Raw genomic sequence first — 15,614 nt, 5'->3', positions numbered from 1 at the left:
TATGAAAAACATTGAAAATAATTAAATTGTTTCCAAAAGTTATTTATTTCTTTACACTTTTGGTGACTGTTGGTTTTAGGCAATGTGTGTCTTAATTTCAGTTGTTCAAATAATTTTTTAGGGGTTTTCACCTTTATTGTATAGGACAGTCGAGAGTATTGACAGTAAAGCATGGGGAGCAGAAAGAGGGGAAGGATCGGCATAGGATTGCGAGGCAGGATTCAAACTTGGGTCGCCGTGAGCACTGGAGTGCATGTGTCGATGCAATAACAACTACACCACTGGCGGCGACTCAACTGTTCATGTTGATGTTCAATAAATATTCATAGATAGTAGATAGTGTGTGTTTCCTTCAATCATTTTAAAATCAAGTAATGCACCCTTCATTCAGAATTCTCTGACTTGTAATATACGAGTAGATTTACTGTACAAAACTTATCAGTGAACTATGAGGGTAAAAAAATAAACTAATCGTTCATTAATTGTAACTGAGTTCAAATGTTCAATTAATCGAGACTTGATTTTAGGCCAAATCACCCAGCCCTATATTCTACCATGTGGCGTGTGTCTTTAAACATTCCTGCATTCATCTTCATCTTAAGTTGTCACAATGGAATCAAGCGAGTATGAATCCAGACCAACACTACTGTAACATTGTAAAGCTATCACACTTGGACCACAGTAAATATGCCCCCTAAAGGTGCTTTGACACTTAGTTTGAGTGTCTGGTCTAAACCAGTGTTCGATTGCTCCTCCTGCACTCAGTGGATTGTGTTCACCCTGTTATTGGTTGTAAGCCAGCAGCCGTGTGCCCCTGTTGCTAAGTAACGACTATGAAAAAGAAGGTGCTAAAATGGAAAGAACTGTTTGTATTACATTTGTTTTTTTTAAACCTTTGGTTTTATAAGCCACTTGAGTCTGTCTGTTGCAAAGGTTAAAAATGATTAAAAATAGTTAGCTGTTCATCAAGGTTAGTAGAAATACTTGCATAGGGTCATTCCTGCTTGTTGCATGAGTATGCATTCTGAGTCAGCATACACCGTCATACAGTACACACACAAGTGGTCACAAGTCATCAATAGCTGTTCATTTTGTAATTTAGTACGACTGATTCACATCAGAGATAAACCATAGCCCAGACCATCATGGTTAGGATGACTTTGGTATGTTTATATTTGCAAAAAAGCAGAATTGTCAAACCAACCTGTGTGTGTGTGACTAAAATGCTGGAGTCAAAAGCCCAAAGCAAACTTTTAGTAGTTCACACATTTTTTAATCTAAATGCACACTCAAATGCACATCCCTTCAAATTACACTCCATTTAATAGTGCTACCACATATAAATAAATAAATAAACAAACAAACAAACATACATAAAAGAAAGATTGATGCTTTGTTAAGTGACTGCTTACTTTATTTTATAATTGATGAGATTGTACTAATTTAAAATATTACTGAAGATTTCTTTTAATACAATAGACATGTTGTCACTCTCATTCGATCTTTTTCTGTTTCTTTTCTGACAAAGCAAAACGTTCAAGTTGCAGAAACACCTGAACAGAATGGGTTCAGTAATAGATCATAACAGATTATAACGTACGACGTATCATTTTCTGCATATACGCTATGCTGTAATCGCATAATATGGCGAGGAAGGCTAGACACAAGTGTGAGTAATTTATACACTCCAACTAATTAAAAAGCCCACAACTGTGTACGTACACTTCACTGCTTGTAAGTTTGGTGGGACAGCCTTTCACCAACACTGACTACTAGAGAGGAAATGGAAGCATATAACGGCGCATCCAGAAAGTGTTCATAGCACTTCACTTTTTCCACATTTTTTATGTTACAACCTTATTCCAAAATGGATTAACATAAATTATTTCCTCAAAATTCTACACACAATACCCCATAATGACAATGTGAACATTTTTTTTTCGAAATTGTTGCAAATTTATTAACGTGTGAACACAATGACCGATCATAGGTGAACTTGTTTGTGGAAAGCATAGTGGTGTTGATTTGAACTGCACCAATGACATTATAATCGCAATCAAGCCAAACTCTAAGACCAGTCTATGTTCACACCCCTACTTTGTAAACTAAGTTACAAAAATCAGGCATGCGTGGACAGTATAAGAGTACTATGCTGGTGCTGAATTTTGCATCATGCATTTATGCAAATTGTCCAAAATATTTGAAACCTAAAGAATACGTTGAGCTTAAATGGTCTGTCCTTAAAGTACAAGTAATTATAACTACCTGTAGCAAGTTATTGGGCAGTGGTGAAGTCTCCTCCATAGTCCTGATCTCTCCAGGTGAGGCTGCAGATCCCTGGGACTCCTGACTGGCTGGCTGCTCTGGTGAAAATGCATCTCCACTGTCTTCATCTACTAGGTCTTCTAGAGTTCTAGGGTACTGCATCTGACCATCTACACAAAGAACACAAATGACAATATTTCATATATGTTTATCCCTTAACCCAATTTGATTAAGCTACAATAGTGTGAATGTTCACCAATTATGGCCTCCTTGAGGCTGGAGTCCACAGGCAAGATGTTCTTCTCCACCAGCTCCATTGGGCCGGGGCGCTGCGCAATCTTCTCATTGAGGTCATCAGCCAGTCGAGCTCTCTTTAGCCTCAGCTGGGTGGCCTGCAGAGAAGGCTCTGCCACAGTCTCTGCCAAACCACCATAAACCAGTGACAAACAGAACAGTAATCATCCAAACCAACACTTGTCCTCAAAATTATCAGCTCTCCTGTGAAATTAAAAATCTTTTGAAATATGTCACAAATATTGTTGAAAGAAAACATTTTTAACCCATTTAAACATAATTAGTTTTAATATATGGCCAAAGTACTTAATACATTACAAGAGACGAGTATTCAGCTTTTAACTTGGTAAACTAGGGGTTTTACTGTAGTTTAAATACTAGGGATGCTCTGATCAGGATTTTTTCAGCCGATACTGAGTACCAATTCTTTGTCATGGTGATTGGCTAATACCAAATACTGATTCTGATTCTATAATCCATAAAGCACATTTTCAGTCTAAGTATGATACTTAAGCTTAAGTATGATACTTAAGATACTTAACCATTTAATGTGGACATGTCATGGTCAGAATCAACTTTACAGAACAAAATAGACAAAACAGATTTTGAAAATGGGCAAGAAAAATCCCTAATAAAGCAATTTGGAAACATTGCAAATCATGGAAGAAGTATTCAACATGTCTCAATAAAGTTTGGAGGGCATATTTGATGCATAAGGAGTTAAAATGCACACCTATAAATCCATTAATTACTTCTTTACTAACAGGAAATAGGTCCATAAACTACTGCTTATTACAATACGTATATTACAACTACAAAGTTAAATTATTAAATATTCAAGTTAAAATTTTTTTAGTTTTTTAATATTTACCTAATATTTCTAGCCAGGATTTAATCAACTTGCAATATTGTTGAAAACACAGAACATTTAGTTCTGATACTGTATGTAAAAAGATTTCAGTTCTTGTGTTCTCTGCTTGTAAACTCGTAAACAAACATTTGTGATTAATTTATGAGATCAGCCAGATTAGCGAGTACCAATTAAGTCATGAAATGTGATTATCAGCTGATACCGATCTCCCGTTGATCGATCAAAGCATCCCTGTTAATTACCAATTCCCTATTTCCCAATACTATTAACTACTGGCTTATTACTTGCTAATTATTAACATATAGGCTGTTTAGTATGTATAAAGTATGATCTTACTCTATGTGCCTAATACTACCCAATGCTTAAACTAAGTACTACCTTACTAAATATTAATGAGCCACAAATTAGAAGTTTATTGGGCTAAAAGTGTTAGTTAATGATTTGTTAATAGCAAAAAATGTACCTTAAAATAAATAAAAAAAAAAATCGAAAAAATTGTAAATAATATTAAGCATAATTTAAGAAAATAAAAATGAAAAACTTTGCGTTCATTCCAGCTAAACTTAAAGAAATAAAAAAAAACTTCTGAAACAAAAAAAATCAGGAATAACTTTTCCTTCAACTGTATGCCTTCAAATGTGATGAAACTTAAATCTGTCATTCACTGAGATAAAGTGCTAGACTGTTCCACTAATAGTTTAAGTATATATATTTCTTAATGAAAAGCTGGAAACATCAAAATTGTGACTCAATAGACATTCAACAGCAAAAACAAATCTCTCAGATTTTATCCAGTTTTTATTTGCATTTCGAAAGCGAATCAAAGTAACTTTTTTTTTTTTAAATATCTAGCTTAAATCCATAGCTTAAATTCATTTTAAGCTATCGTCACTGGCAAATATGCGATACCAATAAGACAAAACATTACTATTGTAGTTTAATTCTTAAAAAAAAAAAAAACTTTTCTGTTCATTCTCTTCAGTGAATCAAATGTAGCCAGATTCCTGAAACAACTGATAAGCTGATTCTTTTAAATTAATATATTCAAATTAAAATATCATTTAAATTAATCAGAACTGACTTAAATGGACAAAATCAATAGTTTTGGAATGGCTCCAGCTTTGCTCAGAAGGGCAGTAGACTCAACAAAACTTTTTCCAGAATGCAGATAAGCTGTCATTACATGCATTGTAAATGGAGGATTACCTTGTAAGATGTGCATGCGGACCAACTCAGCCCTTTCTGGGCGGCTGCGTATTTTGTGCTTTAGGAAATTTTCAGTCTACAGAGAGAAAGGATACAGAGTTTCAGAAAACCAAATCCCTCTGTAATTCAGGGATCAGAGAGAAACCACCATAACGATCTCCTCTGTGCGTTGCAAATAACAAACACATTTACAGAAGGCTTAAGCTGTTAAATCAACTGAGAGGTTCACATGTGTCCTATTACAGAGAGCTGGGGGAACCTGAAGAGAATTCAGGAGGGATCAGAGATCCCCAGATGGGGCCAGGTGGACGTCTCTTACCCTGGCTCTCTCAAGGCTGCGGATCTGTTCATGGAAAGCTGCCGGGCTCTTCAGGGCTGTACACACACAAAAAAGCAAGAAATCCATCAAGAAAGAGAAAACGTATCTCGTGCGGACACAAGGCCATCACCCACACACTTCGGTCTTCTTCAGTCTGTCTAAATGCTGTAAAGTAATTCCAGCTTCATGCATGTGTGACATTAAAAGCTTGAAACATAAATTAACAGTATATTAAAACATCCGTTTATATTTACACATAGTCGAGGGATATCCATCTGTAAATGTGTTTTATATTTTAATTCAGGAAAATAAACATGCGTGGTGACCAAAAAAGTATGCAAATTTACAGTATACACATCATACTTGGTAGAAATTCTGTGAATTAAACTGCACAAACCAAAATAAATAGTAAAAGAGTTATAAAGATTAGACTTGTCTCTCTGTAGAACAAACATGATTTCTTTTATTTTTAGTGCTGGGCAAAGGTTAATCGCAATTAACTGCATCCAAAATAAAAGTTAGTTTTGACTTGATATATATGTGTGAATTATATATATTTATTATGTATACATGATACACAGACATAGAGCAATTTCATTTTCACCAAAATAGCAAACCGTTGCTAGGTTTTTTTGTGTGGGCTTGTATTTTACACTAGGTTTGGGAGATGTCGCAAAATAATCATCACGATATCATGTTTCATGTTTTATATCATTCGATATTGATATTTTTTAACAATACATTTAGGAATATTAGGATTTTTTATTTATTTAACCAACTTATTTTAATTTACCAACATTACTAAGGTAAATAGTTAATAGTCAAAAACAAAAATATTTTAACAAAATATCTCATCTCTTTATAATAAAATAAACATATTTCATTATAGTGTTAAAGAGACTCTTAAACTTGATAAAATATTACAAAATGTGTGCAATGGTAAAGGTAGATCAATATCTGTAAGGTGTGAATAATAACAATAACTTAATGTTTTTAATAGTAAGGTTCACATTTGCATGGAATTGCTCTGTAGTGTCTGCCCTCATGAGCTGATGGGAGGGCCCACACAGAGATTAGCACACAGACTAAACGCTGCCCTTCAGGACTCTTAATCCCTGCAAAATCGGTGCCTGATATTACAGTAAATTATGAAAGAGCTTGCAGGGTGCTGTCACTCATCAGCTTGGAGACGAACAGAGGAAATAAAAAAATAAAAAAGTTCAGCCGGAGTGTGAGAGTTGCATGATGCTCTGTGACTTAAATGGGAAAAAAAATATTATGAGCAATACCGAAATGAACTGAGGTGAGCAATCAAAAAAATAACGTGCATTGGTCAGCCGTGCCAGCCTTTGAACTACAATTATGAGCGAGAGTAAAAACAACTGATTCAAAAGCAGACGTGGTACAGAAACCACAGCACCAACTGATTTCCTCTCTTAAATGCACATAAACAGAAAGGATTGTTCACATGACTTACAGTGAGCTTTATTATAGACACAAGAGACACTGTCAAATGCTGTGAGATTACAAAAATCAAGTAATAACATGATTTGGACATCTGGGGTCCGTTCATCGTACCTGGCTTAAATGATCTAAGATGATTTGGCAGATCCTGAATCTTTTAATCTTGATAACTGATCTCTAGCTAATTTGGTTCTTCAAATAAATTCACGAATCAGATTAAAATGTCTGGATGAACTGATCTGAGATTGTGGTGTGTGTTGTGAAGGATAGATTTATCGGTCGTCGAAATCATGATCAGCAATGCAACGATTGGCTGACGGCACAGCAGCGTAATGACATCATCGGATTAATATTCAATTATCCATGTGAGCAAAATTATATAAATTCGTAGTAAACGGTTTGGTAAATATGACGCATAGTAACTTTACACTTTTGTTGTGGGCTGCAGGCTTTACATTTTCATGTGTCGAGTATTTAGTAATTCATTTAATTTTACATTTACATTCAAGATTCTTAATCAGCGTAAGGAATAACCGGCTGTTTAAATAAATTTTGCATCAAAAAAAGCATTTTGATATTGATAAGTATCTGCAACTTTAGCGAAGCATAAAATCATCTGCATATTAGCTGTCAAAACATATATGTTGACTGCATAATATTATTATTCCTTAAAAAAAAAAAAACTGTTGAATTTTGTGCATGTCTATTTTTTTACACAAACTGTACTAAAGCTAGTACCTTAAAATATGCCATTCTATTTAAAAATATCATATTAATAAATATTCTCTTTGAACCCCTTGGGGAGAACGCCCTGTGACAGTTTTTGTACTTTCATTTTGGAGTGCAGATTGCATAAGTTTTGTTTATATATTTTTTTCAACTTAAACTATATATATATATATACACACAGTTGAAGTCAGAATTATTAGCCCACCTGAATCATTAGCTCCCCTGTTTAATTTTTTCCCCAATTTTTGTTCAACAGAGAGAAGATGTGTTTTTTTCAACACATTTCTAAACATAATAGTTTTAATAGCTCATTTCTAATAACTGATTTATTTGATCTTTGCCATGATGACAGTAAATAATATTTGACTAGATATTTTTCAAGACACTTCTATACAGCTTAAAGTGACATTTAAAGGCGTAACTAGGTTAATTAGGTTAACTATGCAGGATAGGGTAATTAGGCAAGTTATTGTATAACAATGTTTTTTTCTCTAGACTATTGAAAAAATATACAGCTTAAAGGGGCTAATAATTTTGACCTTAAAATGGTGTTTAAAAAAATTAAAAGCTGCTTTTATTCTAGCCGAAATAAAACAAATAAGACTTTCTCCAGAAGAAAAAATATTATCAGACATACTGTGAAAATGTCTTTGCTCTGTTAAACATCATTTCGGAAATATATATATATATATATATATATATATATATATATATATATATATATATATATATATATATATATATATATATATATATATATATATATATATATATATATATATATAAAAAAATTTTATTTTTGTTTTACTATTTTATAATTTTTCCAAGTGTACATAATTACTAATAATATAAGAAAATATCAGCATTTGGTACATACTTTCTGTATTACCTTTGCTTGAAAAGACCTGATGTAATCCTGTTTTTTTTAAATAAACCTGCTCCTGAGCAGGTTTGAGCTACCAGAACTGTTGCTATGACAACAACTCATGGATATGGATATTTTGGTCTCATTGTGCACAATTTCTTGATTATTTATTCCCATAATAATTATTGCAATAAGGCTGTACAAAAACTTAACTGTAGTTTAGAGTAACTAATCAAGAAATGGTCTTCAGTGCGACCAGAAAAAGGCAATACAGAAAACATGGTGGTGATTTTTGACTAATATTGTCACTGCAATTTAATGTGATTTTTTCAAAGTTCTTTATTTTGTGTATTATATAGCAAAGACAAGCAATCTATCATTTAAAGGTACGGTATGCAAGTTTGACACCCAGTGGTTGAACTAGGTTTTGCCCTGCTGGTTCAAAACACACGCAAACGCAGGTTGCCAGATTGGCAACACCAACAGAAGCATGCCTGACTACTGAGCCTAAAGGCTGATTTAGGGCTAATTTAAGTTGTGTTAAATAAAAAAAAATCATCAGTACGCGATAGAAGGAATTTTACATATTAAAACTATTTTTTTTGTCCTAACCAATACCTGAAATTTATATTTTAGAAGTGGTTATTGCTTGCAGCTGAACAACAGGTTAAACTGACAATGATCGCCTCAGGTACACCATGTGTGCTTTTTTCAGTGTTAAATGCTAGCAATGTAAGTTTGAATACCATTTTACATGACATTTATTGCCATACTTGTGAAAACAGCAGCAAATTCAGATCTTGAAAATAAAATAAACCGTTTTAAATTAAAATTCAGAAATGTGACTCGGTGCAAGCAAACACAAATCAGTGATTCAGCATGTACATTTAATAATGTTAAGAGGTTTCATATGTATTAATTAGATTATAAGCCTTACCATTTAGTTGAAGTGCAGTAAGTGCACTATTCTATGCTTCTAAATGGCTGTACATTTCTGTCGTGTTTCGTCTGGTGCAAACAGGCAAATTGCTTACCACTGTAAATCTCGTCACAAAGTGTGTTGTTAGGACAAGAGGTTAAAGTGTAAACTGCTCACCTAAGTGTAACCTGCTCACACCTCTTTACGTTTTTAATATTTATATTATTTGCAAATTATTAACCACCTTCTGGAATTCTGAATCTGCGTCTCATTTTGGAGTCTGCTACTGTCCACCGGAGATCGCATTTTGGTCACATTTTCCATAAAGGCAACCCAGGCTGCTGAAATATTATTGGCTAAACTGGCATTGGGTGGGGTAAAAATACCAAAACAAAGACGGACGTTTCGGCACGTAACGCACATTTTCAGAATATCTGACTTTAGCATAATTTTTCAGATAAACAAGAATGTTCACTTAGCATGTTTCTTAAATATCTGCAAACATATTATGGTATTTGTATGCTTTAGAAGAGTCATAAACTTACATAGAGCACCTTTAATATTATGACCAACACAATATTAATGTATTCTTTCAAAATGAAATGTTGGCCACGCAAAATAAAAACAACCAAATGTTTTTTTTTTTTTAATGATAGTTTCCAGTGCTTCCCACATGTTTGAAATATACTTGTGGTAGCCGGATTGAAACAGCCCATTTACCCACATCACATAAATAAGATAAGATAAATCAATTATTAGAAATGAGTTATTAAAAGTATTATGTTTAGAAATGTGTTGAAGAAATCTTCTCTCCATTAAACAGAAATTGAGGAAAAAAATAAACAGGGGGGCTAATAATTCAGGGGGGCTAATAATTCTGACTTCAACTGTATATATCAAAACAATATGGGTAAATTACACATACGCGGATAATCCTAACGATCAGTGTTTGGGGTAAAGCATAACAAATAATGTGAGTTATGTAATAATTTTACTTTTCTAAGTAACCAGTAAAGTATCCCATTACCAAAATTAAAAAGTAATGATATTTGAGTTATTTTTAAAAAGAAATGAGAGTTACTTTTTTTAGTTTAATTAATTAGCTTTTTTTTTTTTAAATGTTGAATTAAAATTAACATTGTCACATTGAATCCAGCACTCAATGAGAAACCAAGATGGCAGTGCCTTACATATCAACTATGGAAGTATTCTCATTACTTTGAACGCATCAAAGGGGATTGTTTCAATGGATTGTGATTTTTCATTAATCTGTATATACGGCATGTGTAGCTTTGGAGTCAGGATTATAAATTTTTTATGTGTTTTTTAAAAAGTAAATGAAGGTTATATAGTGTGTTTTTTAATTGTAGAGGTCCTTTGTTTAAAAATGAAGAAAAACACCCCCTGCAAGTTCTGAAAGAAACCCAGCCTCTGCCAGGTAATAAAAAGTAACTCAAAAGTAATGTAATGTATTACTTACCATAAAAAGTAACTAAGTAATGCAACTACTTACTTTTTTGGGGGAGTACCTCAATATTGTAATTAATTACTTTCAAGTGTAACTTTCATCCCCAACACTGTCAACGATGGCTGAAAATATGGAAATTCATAACCCGATGTGTGTCCTGCAGTCCACTTTATTCTCACGTCATGTGACCACAGTGTAATCGCAGCATTAGCAGTTTAAACATTTTGTTGTTTTTTTGCGTTTAGTGATTTAGTCGTTCAGTACTACTTAAAAATCATGTTACGCCATACTTATTTTTTGGATTATAATAAAAAAATGGGTCAGAGAATGGCTTTACAGAACTAACACTTGACATTTTCACATATTTGTTTTCATTAGCGGTATTCATGAAAGAGTAAATATGAATCATCTCTCTCCTTTGCTGGTGCCTGCAGCAGCTTTAGATGGCAGAAGCAGTACTCACGTGGCATGATGCCCTGTTCAACGAGCTGCTCGCGGGTGCGTCTTTGCTGGAGCCTCAGCTGGAGAACTGGTGGACAGAAGCAGAAGCAGGGTTATGTTCTTGACCCAACTTTGAGAATAGACTTGAAAACACTACATTACACACAAAAAAGGGACTTTTTCACTTGATTAACACACCTACCCACAGACACGCATAGACAACAAAAGGATATCTAACCTTTAGCACAACCGAAATCACACACATTTCCTCTCTAGCATTACATAAGAGCCACCATTCATGAGGAGGGGAAAAAAAACTAGACGTTCTTCCTGCTACCAAAACAACAGGCTTTTAAACGACCCTTTTGAAGCATGCTGTTTGGAAGGTTTCCTGGGAAAATTCTCAAGACATTTTTCTTTGCTCTTTTCGGCTGAGTCTCCCGGATTTACTTGGCTGATTATAAAAACAGCTCAAATTGTTCAAGAAAGAAAGACAACATGATAACACTTGACATTCATCAGGAATCATGAGCTCAGGGAATTTATAAACATATGATGGCAGGTCCAACACGCAGCTGCACATTGTTGTTAATGCAGAGTTCATGTAGCTCAGTGTGGCTCTAGAAACATTATGCACAGGTGTGCATAGACGGAATGGGGTTTTCAGACATAAAATAACAAGATTGCAATGCAGCTCTAAAGTTTTTTTTTCCCAGTACGAAAGAATGTGTGTTCCCCTTCGGATGGGGAACTCCAATGCTATGTGGAAACTTCCACTATGGGGATTTCGTCAGAATTCAATAATCTGAAAGAGTATAAAAACGGGCCAATGAAATACCAATGAGTTGGCAGCGTCAGCGTGCACAGCTGGCGTCAATGACAATCAGTCATGCTATAAAGACGCAGCCAGTGCCATGCTCGACATCCTTTCGCTTTCAGAGCCTTTCACGAAGCTTCTGAGAGAGTCTTTGAGGGTATCTCCAACCTGTGTCTACAGAGAGAGATCGAGAAGCAGCTTCTCCCGGTCCAGAGCGCGTATACGCAGTGGCAGATGGTCGAGCTGGGTATTTCTCCCTTGCCTGGCGTCCTTTGGGTCCGGTCCTCCAAGAGCGGTTTGTATATAGGAAAAAAGCTTTCCTAAAAGAGCAACATGGTCGTGCAGCGCGTCTTTTTCAAGACGTCACTCCGACCGTGCGTTTCTGGATGCGGTGGTTTCCTATCCCCGGATGATGGGCACGAGCGAAGCGTTTCATGTCTGGGGGTCCAGCATGTTAATGCGGTGCTCGCGGGCAGTGCATGCCATCACTGATGTCATGTCTGTTGCGCAGTTAAGATCGCGGCTCGCTCTTGCAAAAGAGCCACCCACCCCAGTTGTCCCCCGCACTGCGGTTGGCACTCGGGCAGATCTGAGGGTTTCAGTGAGAGTAAATCCGCCGCCCCCGGGCCGTGGACCTCTCGCTCCTCCACGCGCTCCATCCAAGCTTCAGGTGAAGAGAAGCGCTCCGTCCTTGGATGGTCGCTCTCTCACCTGATGACACCGGGGGTCAGATGTCCATCGCTGCATCGGAGGATGGGCTGTCATTGTCTGATGAGGATGCGAGCCCGCTCGCTCCCTCCCTCCGGGGTGGAGAGCGCGGCGTTAGCATCTAAAAAGCAGACATGATGGCCGTGCTTTCTCGGGCTGCTTCGGCCGTGGGTCTGGTGATGGTTTATCCCCCAGCCCCGCGGCCGGACCGACTAGATGGGTGTATGTGGAGGATATAAGGAGGCAAGACCTTCAAAGCCTCCCGTCCCCTTCTTCCCGGAAGTGCACAGTAAACTCACGCTGTCCTGAGGGCACTTTTTTCTGCCCGATCTGCGTGCGCTTCCATCCTCACCATCCTTGGAGGTTGGGCTGTCAAGGTCTGACGAGGATTCGAACCCGCTCGCTCCCTCCGGGACTTTGAGCGCGGCGTCGAATCCAGAAGCAGACTTTGCGGCTGTGCTTCCCCAGGCTGCTTCGGCCGTGGCTCTGGAGATGGTTTATCCCCCAGCTCCGCGGCCGGACCGATTAGAGGGGTGTGATGTGGAGGATGAAGGCGAGACCTTCTAAGCCTCCCCATCCCCTTCTTCCTGGTTGGGCACAGTAGGCTCACGCAGTGTGCTGCGTGCGCCTTCCCCCTCACCATGCACGCTATGGCCACCTACCAGCGCTACCAAGCGCAGGCGCTGGCCCGGCTGCGCGAGGATGGTTCTGACCCAGGACTGAGCATGCGCTCCGCACCGCAACCGACTATGCTCTTACAAAAAAAAAAAAAAAAAGTCGGCTGTGTGTGCCCTGGGAAGGACGATGATCACATCCGTGATCCAGGAATGCCACCTCAGGCTAAACCTGGTGATGTGCGTGACGTTGACAAAGTTCGCTTTCTTAACTCACCCATTTCCCAGGCTGGCCTGTTCGGCGACACTGGCAGTGAATTCGCCCAGGAATTCACGCCGGTGAAAGAGCAGTCGGAGGCGATGGGCGAGGTCTCTATCGGCGGGATTGTATGACCGCTCCCCCCCGCCGAGCCATCCACATCCGCTGCTTTTTCGCCGAGGACGCCCGCCTGCAGCTTTGCTTCGCCGCCCCGCCTGCGCCTCCGGCCACGCGGCTGCGCCGAGCATCGCGCAGGCAACCAGCGTCCCCCGCCCAGGGCGCCGCTAAGTTCGGTAAAACGGACCGCGAAGCGTCCCTGAGGCGGGCCATCTGGGGAGGAGGGAATTTGCTCTTTCCCCGCTGGAGGGCGGGGCACGTTATTTAAAGGCGTAAAAAAAAAAAAAAACGCCATCAAAATCCTCAGTGAAAGAGCACTTTTCCCCTCCTCTGGATGTGACAGCCCGAACACTGCCAGTCTGGGACGCTATGCCTTCCAGCTCGCAGGATCGGTGCATTTCGCCAATGGCTCATGGAGCACGAGAGAACGGTCTCCTTTCTCTCCACTCCCAGCCCCTCTCCTGGAGTTTGAGTGCGAGACGAGAACATCTCCTCTCCTGCTCTCCTGTGGGACCCCAGCGCTCCCCGGATGAGCCCACTCACTCCACGCTGCCCCGCCGCTGGCACGTCAGCGATCGTGCGGGTGGGACCATTTGCGGGGGCTCTGCCTGCCTGGTTAGCGCGGGCCAGCCCATCGCAATGGCTCATCCATACGACCAGACTCGGCTATGCGATTCAGTTCGCTAAACGGCCTCCCAGGTTCACGGGCGACCAGGGTCAGTCCTGCGTCCGCCCCTGTCTTGCGAGAGGAGATTGCTGTCCTCCTGGCGAAGGATGCAATCGAGCCGGCCCTCCAGCCGAGATGGAGCGCGGGTTTTACTCCTGGGGCATATGGCATCCGTAGCCGCGGCCACGCCGCTCGGATTGCTCCATATGAAACCACTACAGCATTGGCTTCACGATCGGGTCCCCAGACGCGCATGGCACGCGGGCACACACCGAGTGACTGTCACTGCGCTGTGTCACCGCACCCGCACCCCCTGGAAAGGACCCCTTCTTCCTACGGGCCAGTGTGCCCCTAGGTCAGGCGTCCAGGCAGGCTGTCGTTTCGGCAGATGCCTCCAGTATGGGGTGGGGGGCCGTGTGTAGCGGGCATGCTGCTGCGGACCTGTGGAGGGGAACCCAGCTGCATTGGCATATCAACTGCCTAGAGCTGTTGGCAGTGTTTCTCGCTCTGCGCCGCTTTTTACCGGTGCTGAGGGAGCAACACGTGCTGGTCAGGACGGACAGCACGGCCGCGGTAGCGTGTTCCATCCGGATGGGGGTATACGCTCCCGCTGCATGTCTCAGCTCGCTCGCCGTCTGCTCCTCTGGAGTCATACGCGGCTGAAGTCGCTGCTTGCTATTCACACCCCGGATGGGCTCAACCGTGCGGCCAACAGGCTCTCACGGCAGCTCCTTCCCCGGGAGAATGGCGACTCCACCCCGAGTCATGCGTAAGTATGCACTCCCCCAGTGAGCCTACTCGCGCAGTTTCTGTGCAAGGTCAGGGAGGACGAGGGGCAGGTCTTGCTAGTTGCGCCCCTGGCCCAACCGGACCTGGATATCAGAACTCTCCCTCCTCGCGACGCCCCCCCCTGGCGAATCCCTTTGAGAGAGGACCTACTCTCTCAGGGACAGGGCACCATCTGGCACCCTCGCTTAGTTCTGTGGAACCTCCACGTGGGGTCCATAAGACGCGACGAGGAAGACTTAGGTAACCTACCGGTGGCGGTGGTCAATACCATCACTCAGGCTAGTGCACCCTCTACGAGGCATGCCTACGCCCTGGAGTGGAGTCTATTCACTGAGTGGTGCGCTTCTCGCCGAGAAGACCCCCGATCTTGCCAGATCAGTGTTGTGCTTTCTTTCCTTCAGGACAGGTGGAGCGAAGGCTGTCGCGCTCCACACTGAGGGTTTACGTGGCCGCCATCTCCGCTCATCATGATGCGTGGATGGCGGCACCGTGGGGAGGCATAACCTCATCATCCAGTTCCTCAGAGGTGCTAGGCGGATGTTTCCACCCCGCCCCCCTCTCATACCCTCTTGAGATCTCGCGGTAGTGCTACGAGCCTACGTGGGGATCCCTTCGAACCACTCGACTCAGTATCCTTGAGATTTCTGTCCTTGAAGACAGCTCTGCTGGTCGTGTTGGCATCGGTTAAGAGGGTTAGGTACCTGGAGGCATTTTCGGTCAGTGACTCGTGCCTAGAATTCGGGCCGGCCTACTCTCACGTTGTCCTGAGACCCCGGCCCGGCTATGTGCCCAAGGTTCCTAC

The 15,614-nt window shown here is 40.5% G+C and overlaps 1 protein-coding gene across 2 annotated transcripts in view; it reads right to left on the bottom strand.

The window, feature by feature from the left end:
• Window positions 1-15,614, bottom strand: part of mrtfba (myocardin related transcription factor Ba) — a 73,768-nt gene that overhangs the window by 23,746 nt on the left and 34,408 nt on the right. For both annotated transcript variants that reach the window (XM_056469273.1, XM_056469274.1), the window contains exons 3-7: window positions 10,864-10,929; window positions 4,956-5,011; window positions 4,637-4,712; window positions 2,522-2,683; window positions 2,266-2,435 (exon numbers count right to left, since the gene is read on the bottom strand). In XM_056469273.1, coding sequence (XP_056325248.1) covers window positions 2,266-2,435; window positions 2,522-2,683; window positions 4,637-4,712; window positions 4,956-5,011; window positions 10,864-10,929 — 530 coding nt within the window. The remainder of the gene's footprint in view (window positions 1-2,265; window positions 2,436-2,521; window positions 2,684-4,636; window positions 4,713-4,955; window positions 5,012-10,863; window positions 10,930-15,614) is intronic.

Source organism: Danio aesculapii, chromosome 12 (genome assembly GCF_903798145.1).
Source record: "Danio aesculapii chromosome 12, fDanAes4.1, whole genome shotgun sequence".
Lineage (NCBI taxonomy): Eukaryota > Metazoa > Chordata > Actinopteri > Cypriniformes > Danionidae > Danio > Danio aesculapii.
This window is presented reverse-complemented; position numbering and strand designations above follow the sequence as displayed.